Below are 23,145 nucleotides of genomic sequence, written 5' to 3' on the forward strand. Positions count from 1 at the left end.
AAGGGAACTGTTGGGGTAACCTAGGGTGAGCTTTTGCCCAGTGAACACAGACAATGAGGACATGACCCTTTTCCTCTGACTGTGTTGCCTCATCCAGCCTTGATGTGACCGTATGTGCCTGGTCTTACTGCAGCCTGTTATGTCGTGTTTGGATGATGTCCCTGGGAGGCCTGCTCTTTTCTAATGGGAGTTGGGGGGGGGGGTAGATCTGGGAGAGAGGAGAGGTGGTGGGGAGAGACTGCGGGAGGGGAGGGAAGAAAAACTGCAGTCAGGGTGTAATATATGAGAGAAGAAGAAAAAGAAAAAAAGGGGGAAGAAGAGAAGAGAAGAGAAGAGAAGAGAAGAGAAGAGAAGAGAAGGAAGAGAAGCTGAGTACCTATGAAGAGGAGGGAACTAGTGTGGTCATATCTGCTGGCATCCAAGAGGGCTGCAGTAGAAAGGCAGGAAGGACTCAGAAAGTAAGGCATTACTAGACCAAAGTTCTCAAGAAGACCAAAGGTTGTTGCTTGGGAGACTGTTTTCTTTAGGCTTCTATTTACTGTGATAAAGACCATGACCAAAGCACCTTGGGGAAGAGAGATTACTTGGCTCACAGCTCACAGTCCATTATCAAGGGGAGCCAAGGCAGGGCATCTCAGGGCAGGGACCGAGAAGCAGGAACTAACAGAATCATGGTGGAATGCTGCTTACTGGCTTGCTCAGTTTTCTTTCTTATACAACCCCAGACCACCTGCTACAGTGATCTGAGCCCTCCCATCTCAATCATTAATCCAGAAAATGCCCCACCCACTTCTCCACAGGCCACTCTCATGGATGCAGTTTCTCAATTGAAGTTCCCTTATCCCAGACTACTCTAACGTGTGCCAATTTGAGAAAATCTAACCAGCACGGAGGTTGGTAGCAGCCTAGGGAACTGGAACAGTGGCTGCAGATGCACTCTTTGTTTTGATGAGTTTGCACATCATGCCATATGTATTTTTTCTATGCACTTAAACTTCTCCTTCAGGTTATGGCTTGGTGGCATTTACTATTTATCTTGCCCTTTTCTTCATATTTTAGAGGGGAGGATTGCTATTTTCATAATTCTTCAAGTAGTTTTCTTTATACAGGGTAAGATTTGAGATCCAAAATTCTGAAATCTCAAATGTAGGTTACAACACACTAGAAAATTCTGCATCTGATATCATATGACACAGGCATGCTAAAAAGACACAATAAAATTGCCCCAGTCTACGTACATGAGCTATCTATAAAACATAAATGAATTTCAAGTGAAGATCTGTGTTCATTCCTCCAAATATTTCTTCCTCACTCAGCATCACTTAATTTTTTATGATAACACATTAAAGATATACAGATAATATAAGGCATATAAAACCAAAACACAAGAATCTGATGCTGTTTCAAAAACAATGAACGTGTGTTTCCACCAAATGAAACTATTCTTGACTTATCATCACTTGCTTTTTAAAAATAAATACACTTTTAACATTTTTAACATATTTTCTTTACAATTTCTAAAATAATTTATCATTTCTATATTGCTCTTAAACCAATATACTTCTCTTGATTCCACAACACTGCCACTGTTCTCAGTTTGAACCTCAGCAGAGTGTCACCAGCTCTGGTCACCCTCCCTTTGCTATTACTATTAACACATATTAATTATACAAATGAACGGATTCAACATAGCAATTCTATAAGTGCATATACCGAGCCAATCTCTGATCAGGTCTCCTCTCCCTTCTTCTACCATCATCCCCGTCCTCAGGACCCCTCTCCCAGTATCACATAGTCCATTTTCTGCTTTATTTTTTCTTTGTTGCTTTGTTGTTTTCCAAATGTGGGATAGCATGTGAGTGTGCCTTCCTATAACTTGTTGCATGGCTGGTGACAGCTCCCCAAAACTTCCTCATGTGAACTAACATCCCTATGTATTGACCCTTCATTTTGACTCAGCCCTAACGATAGAGACTTTCAAGTAATTATTTTCAAAAGGGGACATAAGGAGAATATTTTCTAAGTCTTTATATAGCTGAGGAGTCTGTTGCTTTTATACATGAAGGAGAGATGTCCACATGTAGAAATAGTATTTTTGTTTAATAATTCTTTTGCTTTTAAACTCTTTCTTGTGTTTGGTATCATCTTGACTACCACCAACAAAAACAAACATCTGAAAGGAAACTGGCTTTTTGGTGGTGGTGGTGGTGGTGGTGGTGGTAAGTTTTTATTCCCTGGCTCAATGTTTTGGGAGCATTTTTGTTTTTCTAGAAATTAAAATATTTTGCCACAACATGTTCAGTTACAATTTAATACATGGGGGTGTATGTTCTCTCAATATTTTTATTTTTCAAGCTCTGATTATGACCTATCGCTTCTATGCCCGCTGCTTATCAGCTAGGAACACCTGTCCCAGTCCCATGCCTCCAGTCCCAAGCTCATGCTTGGTTTCTGCCCTCCACATTATCCTGTAACGCTAATGTGCTCCTGCTCAATTTTATTCTCTATATCGCAGACTAAATTTTCAGCAAGAGTAATTTAATTCCTTCTTTTTAAAAAAAATTTTTTTTATTTTTCAAATTATGTGCCCATGTGTGAGTTAGGGGACGTGAGAGCAAATGCTTGTGATGGCCAGAAGAAGGTGTTAGATCCCCTGCAGTTGGAACAGACACTTGTGAGCTGTCATTCATGGGTGCCCAGTTTCTAACCAATAAACAGGGATAACAGCTTCTGCAGGGGTTAGGGGGTAATGACTTCATTTGGTTCCCCATTTGGTTGATGTTTATTATTAAGACACCCATCTCTAATAAAGCCAATAAGGCTCGTGACCCGATACCCACAAATCAGTTCTATTAGAACGGAACTCATCATCTCAGCTCCAGATGGAGGCTGCTTACCTGTCCCCAGCCCTATCTTCACTTTATGCTTCAGGACCTCAAGCACGTTCAGTAAGCCACTGCTCAGCCTAGAGAGAAAGAAGATGGGAGAACAAGGAGATCTAAGTGATCTGACAGCGGAAGAACACTGCCAATAAAGATGGTGGCATCCATAAAAACGGCTTCTCATCCTCATTACCCCTAAGGTCAACAGTCAGTCAGACCACGGCACCAAGATGGTGGAGTAGAAAAGACCATAAAAAGCTGCTTCCTGGCCTGAGGTCACTCCAGGGAGGGAAATTTTACATGGGAAATGGTGACCAAGTAAACGTTGGAGTTAGTCTTGTAGTAATTGTGTTCAGTCTAATAGAGCTATCGGCTTTCTAGCCAACTTCTCCTTCTATGGTAGAAAACACAAATTATAGAGCATCACACACAAAATACCCTGGTGTGTGAAACATTTGGCTGCAGAAAGAGCTGCAAGAGGTAGAGCATTTCTCTGTCCTCCTTTCCCCCATAGAAATCAGAATTTCTTGTGGTATAAACAAGCACTCAATGTTCAATGCTTCTTTAGCATGCATAGGGACCTAGGTTCATCCCCAACAATAACAACAAAACAACTACAATTTCTAACAACTAAGTCATTCTAATCTTCTTCCCTCCTTATGTCTTATGCTGGTAGGAAGTGGTTCTCAGATTAAACTTTGTCTTACAATACTATGCCTCCATTTTGGAAGAGATCCTGCCCCATTCACAGAAGGTAAACAGTATGACACAGGACCAAGAAGAACTGAAAATGTCTTCCCCAGTATCCCATCTTGATAAGTTGGCATTAGATCAAAACCTCTTTGTCCAGTTACATTTTGGTGTGGTGGCCATGCCCCATTACATCAAAGCATAAAGATGGGGGAGAGTTCTCTGTCTCCACTGGTCTTCACTTAATGGTCCTGTGCACATAAAACATGGAGTAGGCACATTTGCTAGGCTTCATCTCATCAATCAGTCTTCTTGTAGAAGATTGATGATGACTTATGATAGATAAGAGAAGGTAAGCTCCCCTCATGTTTCTCTTCCCCTGTGCTTACAAGGTCAAAGACGTTACAACTAAAGAGGATGAAAGCAAGCAAGTTGGAATCTAATAGTTTAAACACTGCTTTGGAAGGATAGTAGCAACTAGGAGAAACAGGGTTCCTGGTCTGAATTTTGAACCAAAATCACCTTCATCCCGTTAGATCAAGGAAAAAACAAAGGAAGCTAAACCATGTCATTAGAGTCCAAGAAGATATGGTGGATCAAAAAGCTCTGCCCCTGGATGTACTGAATTATAATTTCCAAAGCCTCAATGTGCAAAAAGAAAACCCAAAACTCCCGAAGATCATCATTTATTTGAAATGCTGGGTCATGTTTTAATTTAGAGAGTAGTTTATAGTTCATGCAATGGATGTTAAATTCTTGTCCCTAGGTTGTAATTAAGGTCACTGAGTCATGTGTATTTACTTTCTGTTTGAAAACTCAGGATTTTGTGAGACCTTCAACTCTAGAAAAGTGCCTCAATGTCCTTAGGAGCCCTCCCTCCACCTCCACCGACACATACGCCTGTGTCATTCACAAAGTCCCTAAGCTTGCTAGCACCTCTAGCTCTGTGCTACGGTGCTCTACCCACTGCTGGAGGCTGTTCTGTTCTTGTTGGGAGAAGCTCAGAAGTTCCAGGGAAATGGTGTTCATCCATAGTCACCCCAGCCCTCTGTGGCTGCTGACTGTGACTGCTCCAGAGCCTTCACTTCTTGAGATAGACAACTGACAGTTATCTGAGTTCCCTAGAATTAGACCAGGAACCCACTGTGGTCACTGGTTTAATGCTACTGACTTCTTCCCTGTGTGTCAGACTCCCCAACAGTACTCTTTAAGATCAATATCCCTCCCAATACACTATTTGTATGACTATAAGTTTCTAACTCAGAACCTAAGACTAGAATCATGTTATCCACAAGTTCACTAAACATAGATACAATATTTTTATGTCTATGGGCTGCTTGTTTGTTTGTTTGTTTATTTGTTTGTTTTGCTGGAGTTACAAGCCACAACTTTCAACTGACTCACTCATAAATTTATAACCCTTAAGAAGGTTAAGAACATATTACAAATAAAGCTTTCATCTTCTGGGGAACAAAATAAGGTGAAGTCCTTCCCAGATTCTCCTATGTGAGCTACATCTCACTACACTCAGTAACATGACAAAACTGTAACTCTTTTGTAAACTCTGCAGTAGACCATCTCCCGGGGACATGCATTCTTTCAGTGTGTTCTAAGCTGTAAAACCTGAATGCTATTTGTTTTAAACTCTGTAGATTCTATTTTCTATAGCTGCAAAAATATGTGTGTCTGTGTGTGTGTGTGTGTGTGTGTGTGTGTGTAAATGTAGAAATTTCCAGAGATGTGGTACTCTTTAAATGTATACTCTGCAACAATGCCCTCTTCCACATGCCTTCTTTCTTCACCTTAGAACAGGTGAATACCCATCTACTTGGTTTCTTTCTCTCTCAAATTAAGTATAGAAACAGATCCAAAGAATGGATAACAGAGAAACCAGAAAATGCCATCCTACGATGCACATCAACAATCTACCAAGCAATTATTGTCTACTTACGACAGATTAGAGTTGGGACAATGTGCAATGGATGCTCCTCGTTCACTGAAGATGTTAAGTTCTTCTTCAGAAAGGTAGCAGCCATGTGCCATTACTGTCTAGAGAGAAGCATATACTGCATGGAGTTTACTACTTAAAATGATCACACTAATACTCATGACTAGATACTGCAAGAAGACACAGAAGCAATTACCTTTACAAGGACAGTTGCTACTGCTTGAAGGGACAAAATCCCTGCATCCAAATATTCATTTTAGGCCTCAACAAATTTGTATGTCTTAACTATTGATTGATTGATTGATTGATTGATTGATTGGTTGATTGAATGATTGTAGTGTTGGTGATCAACCCAGTACTCTATCATTGAGCTCCGTCCTAGCCCTAGCTTTTGCTTTTGATTCTTTATGCTCATTTACAGCACAGGAAAAGGTCGGCCAGCTCATTCATGGCCTGGAAAATTCAGTCAGATTGAACACATTATGATTTTATCATCTCTACTGTAGAAAAATTTCTGGCTACTTTCTTTTCTAAATCGATATGATGTGCTTCCAGTAGGCTGATACTTGTTGATATTTGAGTCAGAACTTTCTAAAAGTACATGGAAGCTATAAATATGATTTTGTAAAGAACTATGGGTTAACTGTCGTAGATGCTTTGTTTTGGAGACAATGTCTCTTGATAGAGCTAAGGCTGGCCTTGAATTTACTATAGAGGCCAAGTTGGCCTCACACTCATAGTCTTCCTGCCTGAGGTTCTGGGTTTGCTGGCATTGCTGGCACTGCTGGCATGAGTCATCAAATCTGAGAGAATTGTTCTTTATTTTGGTTACTAGTTTCAATATAGATACCAACGGCTCTTGACATGGACTATTGGTGCATAAAATTGGGCTATGTCATATCATAACAGCTTTCCATTAAGGAGGTAAAACTTACTTAAGAAAGCAGGGGCCACACGTTTGAGACCTCTTTAAACTTTCATCTTGCCAAGATTTGCGGGTTCAAGTAACAATTCTCTGAAAGTTTTTGTTTTACAATAATATAAGACTTATACCCAATTGCTTTCTCCTTTTGGGAGGCACAGTTCAATTATTAAAATAAAACTTTTTGAACCTCTGTGCAAATAAAACTAACATGAAAATATAAGGTTAATTTATTAATCATATGGTAATATATGTAAAGGAGGATGAACTGTCCCATGTAAAATTTACATTATTTATGCAAATTATTAACCTTTCAAGTCACTTGCACTCCTATCTCCTTTTGTGTAGTCACTAAGAAATTACTTGCTGCAATAAATTCTCTAGGCAGTGTGTTCATTGAAGGGCAGAGCCAAAGGTTATATTGCTCTAATGAGGTCTCTTGCTACTCATATTAATTTTAATTAATTATAGGATAATACATTCTCATTTTTAATTTCTTTCTTTATTTCATCCTTGACCAAGGAATCATTGAGTAGAGTGTTATTCAGTTTCCACGTGAATGTTGGCTTTCTATTATTTATGTTGTTATTGAAGATCAGCCTTAGTCCATGGTGATCTGATAGGATGTGCATGGGATACATTCTCATTCTTATAAACCCCAGAGTTAAAAAAAAAACAAACTACTTTTGACAGTCACTGTGTATCACTGTACAGTTTTTCCGTGTGAAAACACACCAACACATATGCACATGACTATATTGAACATTCTTGAGCAGAAACATGTAAGCTTTGCTCTTTGTGAATGCTGGATAGAATTCTAATCACGGACATTTTATGATTTGTACTGGTTCCTTGAGGATATTCATTTTCAAACTTTCCTGTGTTATCATCGCACCTATTTCTTTCATATCTTCACAGAATTAACCCTGAAAATGGATGTGCTGACTTAAGGAGAGCACACTGACAAGCTGTGAAACCGTCATAGGGCCATTCTTACCATCCAATGACAAACTTAGATTTAATGACAGGGATGAGACTTCAGGCCCGGATTAACTGCATACACATACAAACAGTGCACACATGCATAGAAAGAGCAACACATACCATGCACACACACACATATATAGATATGCATATATACACATGTAAGTTGGTAGGCAGGTAGAGATAGGGATAGGGAAAGGGGTAGGGATAGAAATCAATGATACACATGATGCACATACATATATCTGTATACATTTCACATACAAAGAGATGCACACACACTGGATCTCCTCTAGCTCAGAAAATGGACGCGGGCTGCTGAACAGGGATTACTTCTGAGATTTTAAAACTTAAAAGGCACAGCCTACTTTACGTAGCTTATTACATAGCTTATATCACAATCCTGAACTTACCTTGTTTGTCAGAAGATTGTTTTTATCATAGACATCTGTGTAGTTTTTGTAACTAGGGTATAAGCTTTTCACGGCTTCAATTTCTTCACGATTTTCACTTATATGGCTCTGCAAACAAAGAAATAACGTTTTCATTTTTATTTCTATAAAATATTTAACATTGTACCTCCCATCTCAACATGCTGTTGCTAGTTTCTGCTCGCTGCTCTTGTTGATGGGAGAGACTATGGATGAAAGCATTAAAGTCTGTCCTTGGGTTTCATTTTAAATGATTACATGCATCCTGTATGACAATATATATGATAAAGCAACTGAGTAGCCTCAACATGTCTCTGTGTGTGCGTGCACATGTGTGTGTGTGTGTGTGTGTGTGTGTGTGTGTGTGTGTGTGTGTGTGTGTGTGATCTTTTAAGACAACTAAACTTTCCCTCAAGTCTTGGAACTAGTCTATAGCAAGAGTAAACATAGGTGCTGGTATTCTTTAAGGGGACCCAGTCTCTTACTTGTAGCAGCCTGCCTAGAAAAGTTCAATGACCATCAGAGGATAAATCTACAGTTCATTCAAAAGAAAAGCAAAATTTGAACAAAGAGAGATGAATTCTGGGCTTGGTTATATGACTTTGGGCAAGTAAGTTCTTTTCTTTAGGCTTCTACTTCTCACTGCTAGTTAAGCGATTTTCCATCTCTTGAGTTGAAGATATGTTAGTCATATTTCACGTGTGAAATTTTACAGAACCCAGTGCACTGGAGGCAGGAGGAGGACTTGGCTCAGGGCCTGTCCTCAGTCTGCCTCCTTTCTTCACCTTCTGAGTGATGCTCTTGCAGGAAACAACTGTGAAAATGACAGAACTGGGTGACCCTGCCTTCCTCAGGAAGGAGCTTATGGGAATCCACACACAAACCAAGTGAGTCCAAGGAAGCCACACCTGTCATGAGGGCACCTGAAACCCGAGGGGACACAAAGTGTCTTCCACTAGAGCAGCCACCCCAGTCTCTAAAAAGAATGTTTCAGACTAGTAGGTAATGACAGCTTAGCAATGAAACTGTTCGTGAGCCAATGATCATTTCCCAGACAACTCTACCATGCCTCATTTTCTGTACTAGGAAGAGACATAGCAAGATGAATAAGAGTAGACTTTTTACAAGTCCTTTTCACTTTGTTTTCCTGTATCTTTAGATATTATTTGTTCTCTCTCTCTCTCTCTCTCTCTCTCTCTCTCTCTCTCTCTCTCTCTCTCTCTCTCTCTCTGTGTGTGTGTGTGAGTGTGTGTGTGTGTGTGTGTCTGTGTCTCTATCTCTCTCTCTGTCTCTCAATAAAAACATTCTGCTTTCAATGTGAAAATACTATCCAAATTTGGAATTTTATCACCAGAGAATAATTGTTGGACACTGAATCCAAAGTTCAAATATCAGAAGCCATAAACAATAATCCTGGGGAAGACACACTAATGGGTCCTATGAACATTCATTTTAAAAATAAATAAATAAAAGTTAAGAAATCAATATGTTGCCTTCACCCCAGCTTTCTCCTCCTTCCCTGTAATACTGTCAGCTCAGAAAGAGAGGAGATTTTACTGCAGTGTGTAATTAAGTGTGAGTGGGGGAGGGGAACTCCTAATTTTAACCCAGCTGTGAGATTTTTTTTAAAAGCATTTTATTGCTAAATTGCAACAACTTAATGATAAAGGAAGATACACTTTTTGTTCCTGGTTTTAAATTAAGAAACTCAGAACAAAAGGATTTTTAACTCACTTCTGTAAGGTAGAAATTAAGTTCTTTTTACTTTTCAAATAATAATTGGTTCCTCCACAAATGAAGGTTCTAGAACACCAGGAAAGCATCAAATAAAAGCAGGAAGGGAATGTATTAAATGCATTTTACCAAGAATGGGTAGCCTGATATTGATCTTGCTATTCTTTATAAAGCTGTCTTGGCCTGTCTCAGACTGATCAGCAAATATTAAGGATGAAAACAACTTCAGACCTCTGACCTGCCAAACTGACCAAATGGGTTAGTTGACATTAGTCAAGGTACCTCCTGGTGACATCTGTCAGTCAGGTCACCTCCTGCCTTGAAATTCTTTGACTCTAGAAGATCTTAGTAGAACTACATGTTGCTAGAGATGACCTGAGGGTACCAAGACATGCAGGTATAGCCTGACGCACAAACCAAAGACAAACGCCTACCTGGATGTACAGATCATGGGTCTTGGCGATGTTGCCAAGTTCACTCATCAGAGTCTCCGTGCAAGAAAGGGTAAAGCGTGGGGTCACTATGGGTTTCACCCTTGGATACTGGAAATCGTAAAAGAAATGGGTGAGGAAAATATGAAGATTATGAACACATAGCACATTCCACAAACAACGTGATTTTACAAGTTTTGATATGGATGAAAATCCCCAGTTTCTAGTCCACAGAGGTTCTGGGTTCCAAAAACAGCTCGTCTTTGAGGCGAGCACAGTCTTCAGCATCAAGTTTATAGAAGAAAGCTCTATGTCTAATTATAGGCATTCTCATCATTACCTGGGTGGGGATAGCTCATGTAAGGTGGCAGTTATTTCCCTGACTTCATCTTGAGAAGGTATGCTGGCTGCATCCTCACTCAGAGCTCCTTGGTAACCTCATGGCTGGCAGGCAGGATACTACTAGGAAGGTAGTAATAGATAGGATCTACAAGCATCACCCCTAACTTGCCCAGAGTTAAATTGGAAGAAATTCTAAAGATCCCTATGGTTTCCAATGTGACAGTGGGAAGTCATAAAGGAAAGAAGGGCTAGGCTTAATTTAACCTATGAATCTATCTCCTGAAGCCATACACCAGTTTTTACACTGGATTTGGAGGCAAGAAATAGCACTGTCTTCACAGGCCGAAGAATGCCAGGCAAAGCAGATGCCTGGCTGAGTATGCACGGCCCTGTGTTGTGCCACAGGACTATATCTGAGCATAGCCTGTTTTTCAATCCATACTGGAGACTAGTAGCAGACAGAACCAATGGAGAAGGGGCCATCAAACAGGCCCCCAATGCTCTCATGTCACCAATCTTCTTGGATCAGGAAACCCTCCCTCTACAGAGACCAATGTTACAAAACTAAAGGACCCTAGACCAGGAAGGGGAAATGGAGTGGGCCTGGGAAGACTGAGTTGAAAAGGTGACTCTTGAGGACACTGACTGGATCGCCATCCCTTAAATGACAGTTTGTATCTTAAATGTCTCCCAAATGGCTGGGAGATGACAGAACCTTTGTGAGGTAAAGCCAACTAGGAAGAAATAAGCTGTGGTTTCTGGGCAGCCATAAAGTGAGTGGCTTCCCTCTGCCTAGAATTTCTCTCATCATGCTCTGGTTTGCCATAGGCCTACAAGCCACCAGACCAAGTGATCTTAGACTAAAGCTGTCTGAAACCAGGAGTCAAAACAAACCTTCCTTTCTTAGAACTTGCTCACCTCAGGTATTCTGTCACTGTGACAGGCAGCTGACCAATGCACCTTAGACTAACTCAGAGCTTAGTGAACTCAGAATGGAGCTCACATAACCTGACTAAACTTGGGTTCCCTGCCACAACTAGACAAAGGGTATGGGAACCCAAAGTAAATACACACACTATTCCTGAAGCCCTAAACAAGGTCAGCACACATCAAGTTTATAGCACATTTTAATAGTGAATAATCAAACCTACTAAAATCAGGTAATTATTCCTGACTACAAAACTGTACTTCAAAAACCTCTAAATATAGTGTCCTACAAGCCGTCACTAGAAAGCAAAAAACGGAAGCTTCTTTGAATCTGACATTTCCAGATTGCACGTGTAAGCGAGACTATGCAGTATTTATCTTCTGAATTGGGTTTCCTTCATGTAACATAATATACCCCAGATTCATCAGTGCTGTCTCAAATAGCAATATCTTTTTTTTACAAACGAGTAATATCCCATTATTATGCACACATGTGTGTGTATTATATCTTTAAGACATATTTAAATTGTATATGACCCCACATATGTATCTGTGTATATATGCTTGTGTGTGTGTACATACAAACATATATGTATATAAAATTAGTTTTCTTTATCTATTCATCCATAAGCTCCTATATTGCTTCCACATTTGGGCTGTGGCAAATAAAGATGCAGTAAACATAGGTGCACATATGTCTCCAAGATACTGATTTTGTTTTCTTTTATAGATCATATGAAATGTTGACCAAAGGGCATGAGTTCTCAGTCATAAAATGAACACGTTGGCCAGACTTTTGGGCAGTCCTGCCCTAATACCTGTGACTAGATCTCACTATGACCACCACCCAACACTGCATGTGTGTGACATGTCATTACTCTGTACACCCCAAAACTCATGGTCTTTCTCAGATGTTTTCAGTTTTAAAAAGTGTGACCTGTCTGAGCTGAGCCATTCAGTACACTGTGCCAAAAATCAACGGTTCTAGGAAAATACCTCTTATGTATAGGCAAAGCCATAGGTACACAGATTAATCTACCAGAGAACTTGACAAATCCTACAGCTAACAGAGCTGCGCTCCAGGTGAAAACTGAACAAATTTACTTACATTCTTTTGCAGCATTTCTGACACAAATCTGAAATGAAGCAACAAATGCAAGTTTAGAAACGTTAATTATTTTCAGATAAATGTTTCTAACAGCATGGGGGCTCACCACCACTAACTAGAGATTAACAAGGAATCATTATTCAGTTTTTCTTTAATAGCAAAAGAGGGAGAGGAAAGTCACAAGGAATATTGTCCCAGAACATCCTGTGAGCATCCGCATAGGTCCCAGGCTGTGCTATCAGCTCCACCACACAGGTCCCAGGCTGTGCTATTAGTTAAGTGTGATAGAGTTGCAGTGAGCCATGTTCCGTGGATGAGAGAGCATGGACTCTTAGGCACACCCAGGCACTTAGAAGTCTCGGACACTGCCCTTCTAATCCCCTCTTATGTGGAATCTGCTTATGCACACAGTATCACCTTCAGTCTCCAAGGACACAGTCTGGAAGGTGGGATAGATAATAGAGGAAAGTGAAGGACTATGACAGAGGTGTCTGTAAAGTGTATGGGGGAAGAGACAAGTGATGAACCTAGGACTTCGGCCTGCTCGACCAGTGACAATTGTCCTATGAAATAGTTATTTCTGCTCTGGCCAGAAAAGACTGTCCGTTATTGGTTGCTTCCTTCTGGTATGTTTTCAGACTAAAACATGAGTTGAGAGCCTGGGAATGTAGCTCTGTGGTAGATACTTCCCAGGTATGAACAAAGCCCTTGGTTCCATCTTTATTCTCAGGGAAAACAAATTATGGTTTAAGGTGCAGTGACCAGAGCAGTGGACTGCATAGGAGCTTAGCATACGACCAGTACTGAAAGCAGAGATGCCACCCTCTTCCAATGATCATGTATTAGTCTCTCAACTTGGCACTCCAGAGAGAACATGCTTGAAGTGAGAGAAGCCCAGGAAATAGAAGCAAAACTGAGATTTAAACTTATACCCACAAAGTATGAACCTAAAGAAACTTCTGTGTATCTCTTGATATAGAATACAAGACAGTGACCTTCCTTCTTCAAGATATCATGGAAAAGGTATCAAAGATCATGTGAGAAAAGTACTTAAATGGTCAATAATTTTCCCAATGTTATATGAAATTGGACATAATGGAAACACATGAAATAACATAACCCACACCCAAAAGCAATTGAGGAGGTTATAGATATGATCTTAGTATTTCATATGCACTTGTAGAAATGTCGCAATAAAAGTTATTACTTCATGTAACTACTTTTTAAAGTAATTTAATGAGCAGGGCACTATACTTAGCAATTCTGGTCTTCTAGAGAAACCCTGGCCTAATACAGGAATAAAAAAAAAAAAAAAAGGTATTTTTTTTTCCAGCTCTGCTTACTCCAGCCCTGCTTGCTCCGGCCCTGCTCACTCCGGCCATATTTATTTCATATATGTGGGTACACTGTCAGGGTCTTCAGACACAGCAGAAGACGGAACCAGATGCCCATTACATATGGTTGTGAGCCACCATGTGGTTGCTGGGAATTGAACTCAAGACCTCTGGAAGAACAGTCCATGCTCTCAACTGCTGAGCCATCTCTCCAGTCCCTAAAGGGTAATTTAAAAAAAAATAAAATAAAAGATCCTCCATTTATGGAGCTGAGGAGATGGTGTAGTGGGTAGGAGCACTTGCTAGGCAAGCATGAAGGCCTGAATTTGAATCCCCAGCACCAATGTAAAAAACAAAACCAAAACTGAGCTGGGCAAGCTGGGCATGCCTCAAACTCGAGTGCTGGCAGTCAGAGACAGAAGAATGCTCAGAACTAAAAATTTCAGTTCAGTGGGAGACCCTATCTCAAGGGAATAAGACAGAGAGTGTCAGAGCAGAACACCCAGCATCCTCCTCTGGCCTCCACGGGTGTGTGTACTAGTACACGCAATTTTACACGACACATGCACAAACATAAACAAATGTACATTTTTCAAAAGAAGCACACCAATTTTATAAAACAGCCTAAATCTGCCCAGTGTCCTTGGCATACTGGAAGAGGGACATAATTTGTTTTTCCTCTGAAATGCTACACTTTAAGGAGACTCTAGAATATGCCATTACATCTCAAGATTCTTGGACTTCAAAAGAAATTGCTTCAATTGTGTTGGGGGGCAAAACCAGGAGGCTGGGTGTGAGAGGAGATGAGAGAAGCTGTAGTCCACGAGAGAGTCACTGTGTGGGAATCTGGAAACTGCTCCACTCTGTTCTTACAATGTCCTTCTCAAGAAACACGTTCTTGTGATTTTCAAAGCAACCCTTCCAAACTCTGCACTTAAAATTCTAATCTTTCCCACTCGACCCTTAAAATCATTTTCGGTGAAGTGTAATTTACATACCATCAAGTTCACCCATTTTATGTGCTCTATTCAATACTTTTAGCAAATTTACTGGATTGTGGAGTTATCATAATAATGCAGTCTTTGAATTCATCTTCAGAGCGAGATCCCCTGGGTGCATAAGCAGGAGATAGACAGTTCTTTCCTGGCAACAGCAAACCTCTCCCACTTTATGACTCATGCACGGACTTGCATTTTCTCTATATTTAATATAAATGGAAGTTTATAAAGTGTGCTCTTTTGTGTGAGACTTTTCTTAGAATAATAATTTTAAAGTCCATCATGTTGTAACCACTTTGCTTTTCTCATAGCTGATCAATTTTATTGTATACCATATTTCCTGCATCCACACACCATTTGGTAGACATGTCAGATGTGTGACAAGGCCTTGGTCACATGGCCCTCTGCCTCTTTCTTGCAACTCCCAGGATTAATTAAAGAATGGCTGCAAATCTAACATCTGGAAGTTGCAGGAACCAGACCCATCAGCCAGGCTTGTCCTGGTTCCTCCCAGAAGAGGAAACCTTGTATATTTTTTTGTTTTGTTTTGTTTTCTTAGTTTTATTTCATGGGTGTGTTTGTCTGTATATGTGAGTGTGCATGTGCATGCAATGCCTGTGGATTGCAGAGGAGAACATCAGATCCTCTGGAACTGGAGTTACCAACATGTGAGAAGCCATGTGCCCTGAGAACCAGGGCTAAGGCAGGTACTGCTGAGCCATCTCTCTAGGCCCATCTTGCATTTTTTTTTTTAACTCAGTGAGTCAAGTGTCCACCTGGATTAAAACCTCAGCTAGAGTGTACTTTAGGGTTCCCCCACTGTAGTGCAATGTGGGGTATGTATAGATGACCCTCCACTCCTCCTGGGCAGCTCTGCTGAGCCTTGCAAACTAACCCACTTGGGGTCCTAGGCTTGTACTCTCCATGTTGTCTATCTATGAATCATAAATAGCCCTGCTGTGCTGAACTTGTGGTATAGCATGGATTATCCCTACCCTTTTGCAAGCAGATTGATTGGAGTCTTATCCTAGAACTGACACTGGTATATTTAGGGCACCTCCTTTGTATGTTGCATCTGGGAGAGGTGGCTTGACAACCAGCCACATTAGAGTCTTCGTGTGGACCAGCTGTGTTGTCTCTGTCCACACCATAGTTTGACATTGTCACCGTGCTCAGATCTCAACTGGGTCATAATGGTATCTACTTTCCCATCTTGATTTCAGACTCTATAAGGATAGCAGATAACTCATCTAAAATATAGATGAACCCCACCCCTCCCCTAGGCACACTACCTCTCTGTCTCCTTGACTGACTCCTCGGTGGTCTCCTTGTATTCTGGAACAGTATCATTCAAATCCATGCATACTTTGCCCACAAATGCTCGCTGCCCAAATTTATCTGTGAAGCAAACAGAGAAAGTATCTAAAAATGTGCTTTTTTAAAAAAAAAAATATCAAATTAAAATCATTCTAAAAAGTGAGAATGTTAAGAATTATCCCTCTGTCTTCACATGGTGACAATAACAAAGCCACTAAATTCAAAGAGTAGTCAACTGTCTTCCACCCAGACTCCATCGTATTCCCAGCCTGCCAGCAAATAATTGGGTATTTTACACTTCTTATTTTCGTTTTCCTTTTGGTTAAACAGTTTGTCCATGTTTCTACCAACGTTACAACTATCATGACATTCATTTTCCCTCATGGTACAAAGGGTAATAACTTCAGATCCTAGAAAATGCATTAATATTCCTTGATGTACCACCTCTCCTTCTTTTCCCTCGTTTGTTTGTCTATCTGCTCCTCTCCTGCCATCACCGGATCCAGGTCCCCTCCATGCATCTGCTGTTCCTTTTCTAGTTAAACGTAGCGTATAAAATGTTAAGAACATGGGTCCTGGGTAAGTGACTTGGCTTTGATTCCTTGCCCCTGTGATTATCTAAGATGGCAGCAACACTTGTGATTCTGTTCTAGGTACCAGACATTGTACAAAATACTCAGCCCTCAATGGCTGTCTGGCATCTACTGCTGACCCTCATAGCACAGACAGATTAACTAAGGCACAAAGATGTCCACATGCTGGGAAGCAGAACTGAGCCTAGGTCGATGACTCCACACATTTCCAAATCATGCTTATCTGAAATCTAGACTGCAGTGTCCCAGAGTCCTCTGCGCTGTGCAGGTTGATAAGAAAGACACAAAGAAAGATGCATAAGGCACATGGTTCCCAGATGCTCTGTCACAGTTCTCCCTAACCACAGCGGCATAGATACTGTTATCATCGACCGAATGCCTAACGGTGCTGGCAATGAAGGATCTTCATCAGATGGGCTGGAGGAACTCATATTTCAGTTGGGCTACATAGGTGGGGTTGTTCTACAATGTCTCCTTTGTTAACATTTTGTCTAAAGCTCCGCCCCACAGTTACCTGGCAACAGCTAGGCATGCCTGACTCACTCTAAAAGGGGCTGCTAGTCCCCTCCTCCCTCCCCCCCCCCTCTCTCTCTCTCTCTCTCTCTCCTTCTCTGCCTCTATTCCCCTCTCAACTTCCCTCCCCATACCCTGAATATACTCTATTCTATACTATACCTTTGTGTGGCTGGTCTCTCAGGGGAAGGGATGCCTCAGCATGGGCCCATGGAGGCATCCCCTTAAGCCACACCTCACCATACATCCATAAAACATATTCCCACTTTCTTTATCTTTTTATAAACACATCATCCTTGCTGTCATGAGTCTTTCAAAAGGCTTTCTGCTACTCTCTCCCTGGGGCTTATTTTAATATCTAGTCATCATCAGATGAATCCCTTAACATCATTCTCATTATGTCACTCACTGCCCTGAAGTCTTCTTTTGAGTCTCTGGTGTACAGTCAAGGCCCTCTGTGCTCTGAACCTCCTCACACTCCTCATTGTGCAATGCATCTGCCCCTTCCTTTGAACCATGCTATTTCCTGTCTCCATCATCAATATCCCTGCTCTAGGTCCCCTGTCCACCTCATTTCCTCACTTCAGTCTCTCCAGGTTTTGTCTTCCACTCAGTTAAAGGTCACTTCCATGGAGTCTTCCCAGATGGGCAGCCTTTGCCTCTTCTGAGAACTTTCATGATCATTTTCAGTGTCAGCAACTGGCCTTTGGTATGAGCTATCTTGGAACCCAACAGTGAGGCAAATACATTACCGGTCAACAGTACTTACCAAGTACCTGCTGTATGCCAGGCATTGACTTGGGTATGTGTGGAATCATCAGCCTAAATCTAGGCTCAGTTCTGCTTCCCAGCTATGTGGACATCTTGGTGCTCTAGTTAATCTATCTGTGTATCCATAGATGTCAGACAGCCATTTACGCTGAGTATTTTGTACAATACTCAGGTACATATAGCAGGTGTTACTACAAGTATTAATCAATGTGCTTAAGTGTCCTTTCTGGTTCTTTTAGGACAAAGATTTTTCTTCTAGTTCACTGCAGTGCTAGCATCAAGCACAATGCCCAGAATCTAGCTAACTGTCAAGACCTATCCATTGATTACAATATAACAAACTGTTGCCACAGCTACACTGATAAAGGTGCTCTAAAGAGCCCCAAATCAATATGCCAAATTCCTGATCTATAAATGTTATCCTGGAACCAGAACCCATATAGAAATAATTAAAGCATTTAAACAATAAAAATCCATTTAGGGCTCTAGGATATTCAGAGTCACTCACAAAGTGCAAATGCTCAAATTCTAGATCCAAAGGCACAGCTTCCCACTGAGTATAAACTCTCTCCAGGCATGCTCTGGTTGTCTTTGCTTGACATGCCCCTAAATCCTGCTTTTAGCTGCTCACCTGTAATTTCCGCAAGGATCAGGGATGAGTCAGTGTGAATTGTTCCAAAGTAGCAAGCCGTGGTGGTGCCGTTCTTCAGTGTTCTCCTCTAAAAATAAAGCACAAAAAAAAAAAAAAAAAAAATCCTGAATCGCATGTGCTCAGAAAAGTCACATGGCACACATGGATGAAAATAGAAGTCTGGTTTTTAATTTTAAGATGTGTTTATTTAAAGGTATGCCATCTTGATGTGGAAGAGACTAAGTAAATGGCAAAAGTATTTATACTCTAAAAGTGTGAGTTTAAGGAAAAGTTGGCGCTTCTCATTTTCTAGATTCGCATGGTTGGGTACCCAGAGGTCATAAAATGAGATGCCAGTTCTTTGGGATTGCGAAAGGCTATTTGGATTTTTATTAATCTATGAGTATGCAAGCGGGATCTTTGTTTCTGTATATGACGACGTAATATTATTTTCTGCTCCAACCTGGCAAGAACAATAATCATTATGTCTTCTCTCCTTAGTGAATTTTCACTTGCACCACAATAAGTGAGGGCAACATAGATTAACTGCCAAGAAAAACACAAGAAGAGACAACAGCAGAGGAAAACACAGAGAAGAGGCTGGAAGCCTGGGAAGAGGGAGGGCATTCGGGGAGCTAGCAGGACACTAGCTGGAGTCTGTACAGCCACATTCCCTCTGTGGAAGCTTCCTAACCATTCCTAACCTGTTCTGTGTATGGAATCATTCTCCTTAGAAACTGCTAATGTGGAAAGGGCACAAAATCCCGGGTAACAAGATGAAGAAAGGGTTTAAGTGGAGATCTAGCTGATGGCCAGGGTCCTGAGAACACTGAGTATGTCACTCCCACCACCCCTGAAAAGGCTGAAGAATCCCTTCCTAAAGAAATCGAGTCACTGGAAGGTGTGTTCTCCCAGTGACACTGAAGCCAGTGTTCGCTCCCTCCGGAGTTCATCCTGTAAAGAGGTTTATCAAGCAGTGCTGATGTGGGTAAGAGGAAAGTCCTCCAGCCTTGGTTCTCATGAAGAAAAGCTTCAATTGGAGGAGAATCTGCAGTTTCAAATTGGACTACATTGAGCTAAAAACACTAGGAAACTCAGACATCTATGCTAAGCATAGTCACGTGACAAGACAGGGAGAACCCAAGGAGGGCAGGGGTGGGGGTGGGGAGTGCCAACTCTCTTAAGCGGAGGTCAATTCCACCCGAATCTCCGTTAGCATGTGTAGGTCTGCTCATAAGCAGAACCACAGGACATGTCTGGAACAGACCAGCTTAGAAACTCACTGAATTTAAATACCTACATAAAGAAATATGTTATGTATGTTGCCTGAAGGACATTGATGCTCCATCTCAAGTGTAAAGAACTGCTATAATGCAATTTCCCTTTATTTTTCCTCTCTTCTTCCTCCTCTTCCTCCTCCTTCTACCCATAATCATCTTTACAAATGTATTTTGACACCATATCCACCCACATTCAGTTAGCAATGTTAGAATTTTTTTAACTTCAGTGTAAGGAATACATATGCTTTTATCCCCTCAAAAATGCAGCTCTCAAAAATCACACACACAGTGGATTTTATTTCTGATTTCCCTGTCTACATCGTATGCTAGAAGCATAGAGCTAAATCTGTAACAGGTTCTACCAAGACTGCACATTGACTTTGGGGTTTTATTTCTCCATTCCCCTCTTTTTCCCTCTGCTGTGATTTGATGACTCATTTTCTTTTGTTTCATACTATGCAATTTTAAGCCATTTCAAACCCTTTTTAGAACAATGGGAGGTATAAATACATTTTGAGGATAAAGATTTGGCGTGGTTAACACAATTCATTAGCACCGTGTGCTAGCCAATTCATAACGAGCTTTTAGCCTGAAAAGTTTTTCTAGTGTCACATGGATGCAGGCTAAAATATAAGTCCCACAATTATAATTAAGTAAGACAAAGGAATGAATATAAGCACTCGCTTCTATTCTTTAAGACTGGAATGATACTAGCAGGAAGACTAAGGCTTGTTCCTTGCGAAGGTGCATAGCCAGTACCATAGAACTACCAGGATGTCCAATCAGAATCCAGAAACGTAGTTCATAGTGTTCCCTGCAAAAAGCGAGGCCAGATGAAAGCATTTGTATTGTGCCTTCTTTACTGCTGTTGGTTTTCCAGTGTCTGAGTGTGCTCTCATTCTAGAGCTAATTTTTATGAAGGAGGAAAAGGTAGGGACATTTCAACATGTAGTGGGCACACACTGCAGTCACTGCCCAGGGGCTGAATTAGCTCTACTGTTCCCACTAATGCTGTTGGCCCTCACATCACATCCCCACCTGTTCTGCGATGTGGAACCATCCCGTCTTCCCTCCTCAAAAACCTCCTGAAACAATGTGCTTTCTTCCTAAATGTAATTTGAACTTTATTTTTTCTTGAACATTAAACAGATAGATAGATAGATGATAGATAGATAGATAGATAGATAGATAGATAGATAGATAGATAGATAGATAGATAGATAGAGTTCTTACCATATGCTAGGTACTATTTTAAGGACCCCACAAATGTTAACCTGGTATATAACAATTCCATGAAATAGGTAGTATCATTAACTCTGAGTTTTATAGATGGGCACAGTGAGTCACAGAGCCTTTTAAAGGTCACACAGATATTCCACATGGTCCTCAGAACCATGTCCTCAGGGGATTATGGCTGCAGTGAGAGAAAGTGCCCAGAAGACAAGAGTTAAGGAATGCTATAGAATCCACCAGGCTGAGACCTAAAACTCAAATTCTCTCCTTGTCACTGTGAGGGTAGGGTAGTCAATGGAGTATGAAAAGAGCTAAAACCGCTGCAGTCCTTGCCAACCTTAATGTCCTCAGTTTGATATCTGAAGTCTGGTCTTAGAAATGAATGTTTGCATAGATGAACAGGCATTACACAGGACAGGCACACAGAATACTCACAACAACTCTAGTGTAGACTTCTTCAGCCACATCAGTGCTCCGGAACCTTTGTTCTGTGGGAAATGTATACTTATTCAGCCACTCCAAAAGCGGCAGGTCAACGTTGCTTCCAGCAAAGGCATACTGAGGGGCATGGATGTGGGTATCAACAAGGCCTGGCATGAAGAACTCACTGAGAAGTGAGAAGAAAAGGAAAACATTGAACAGCTTCCTTAGACAAGGGTTTCACTTATCTTACAATTGTACAACTCAAAGTTTTCTTATTTTTAAGTAAAATGTTCTGCTAAAAGAGAGAGAGAGCGCCTAAGTTTCGATATGTACAGTTCCAATCAGAGACAGTGAAGGAAAGGAAAACAGAAGTGCACAGAAGCCAAGCCACTGTAGCAGAAGAAAAGAGAGGGGGGCATGGCCACATCTATGACTCTGTTTTCACAACTTGACAGAGAACAGAGGTGGGGTGGGGTCTTCAAGCCTCAAGATTTGGACTGAGGGACAGACACACATGTAACTGAAGGGGACTAAGGATAAGAAACAGTGATTTAAGGCTCAGTGGCTCTCTTCATCTTAGAAGACTGTAAGAAATCCTGTTCTCCACATATTTAAAGGCTGAACTCTCAACAGAAGCACCAGGAACATGCATGCCTGGGCTGGTTTGAGATCCTTGATCTTTGCCAGGAAAGTGTAGAAATGAGCTGTTGGTCTGAAGGTGAGGTACTGAGGAGGGTGTGATGCTGTGACCACCATCCAAGCTTCTTTGCTGCTTCTCTTCTTTTTGAGACAGGATTGTGTTGTATAGCCCCTGCTGGCATTGGACTCATATTTCTCCTCCTTCTACCTTCTGAGTGCTCAGATGACAAGCATACACCACTATGCACACCTTCCTACTTCTGATCAGCTGAGCCCCACCCCCAACCCCCGCCCACCAAGCCACATTTCTTTCTATTCTTATGGATATTTTGGATAGATATTTTTAAGTTGTCAGAAGCACTCTCCACAGAAGGGAGACAGCCCAATGCTAGTAGACACAGATGAGCTAATTCAGTTCCCTTGGGTAGTCATTGTACCATCTCATCCGAACATTTATCTATTAATACATGCTATATATACTCCATTACTGTCACTACAGCAACTGAAGAATCACCCAACGAACCTGAACTCAACACTCGACACCACAAGAAAAAAACATCCCTTAGCCAGCAAATAAAATGTATCCATACATCTAGAAGTAAGATACAGCCATGAGCAGCTTTAAAATGTTCTATTTTAGGAAGGGAACTAGAAGTGGTATGCAGCTGCAGTTATTACGGCTAACGCTGAATGCGCGCATGTCCTGGAACTGGGCACAGCATCCTCTGAGCATCGTGCCACTTGTGGTAGGCATCTTGCTATAACAGTTACATACATACAGTCTAGATGAGGCTCTCTGAGTGAGGACTCACCATTAACCAGCAGTGAGACATGTGTCATGTGATCCAGTCTCTCTGAATCTCTCTCTCTCTCTATCTATCTCTCTCTTTTATTTTTTACTGTATAAAAAAATAAGCAAAGTGTCATGACCACAAAATTGTGGGGAAGACTGAGTTACAGGATGCAAGGGTGGTGCCTAGCAATGGCAAAAAGCATCAGTAAGTGCTGCTGGTG

General features: G+C 41.1%; 1 protein-coding gene across 3 annotated transcripts in view; it reads right to left on the reverse strand.

The window, feature by feature from the left end:
* Positions 1-23,145, reverse strand: part of Gda (guanine deaminase) — an 81,355-nt gene that overhangs the window by 15,668 nt on the left and 42,542 nt on the right. For all 3 annotated transcript variants that reach the window (NM_010266.2, XM_006526680.2, XM_017318064.2), the window contains 8 exons: positions 21,505-21,676; positions 18,557-18,644; positions 16,024-16,129; positions 12,400-12,427; positions 10,026-10,133; positions 7,840-7,947; positions 5,524-5,621; positions 2,898-2,965 (listed from right to left, as the gene is read on the reverse strand). In NM_010266.2, coding sequence (NP_034396.1) covers positions 2,898-2,965; positions 5,524-5,621; positions 7,840-7,947; positions 10,026-10,133; positions 12,400-12,427; positions 16,024-16,129; positions 18,557-18,644; positions 21,505-21,676 — 776 coding nt within the window. The remainder of the gene's footprint in view (positions 1-2,897; positions 2,966-5,523; positions 5,622-7,839; positions 7,948-10,025; positions 10,134-12,399; positions 12,428-16,023; positions 16,130-18,556; positions 18,645-21,504; positions 21,677-23,145) is intronic.

This window comes from Mus musculus, chromosome 19, assembly GCF_000001635.26.
Source record: "Mus musculus strain C57BL/6J chromosome 19, GRCm38.p6 C57BL/6J".
Classification (NCBI taxonomy): Eukaryota; Metazoa; Chordata; class Mammalia; order Rodentia; family Muridae; genus Mus; species Mus musculus.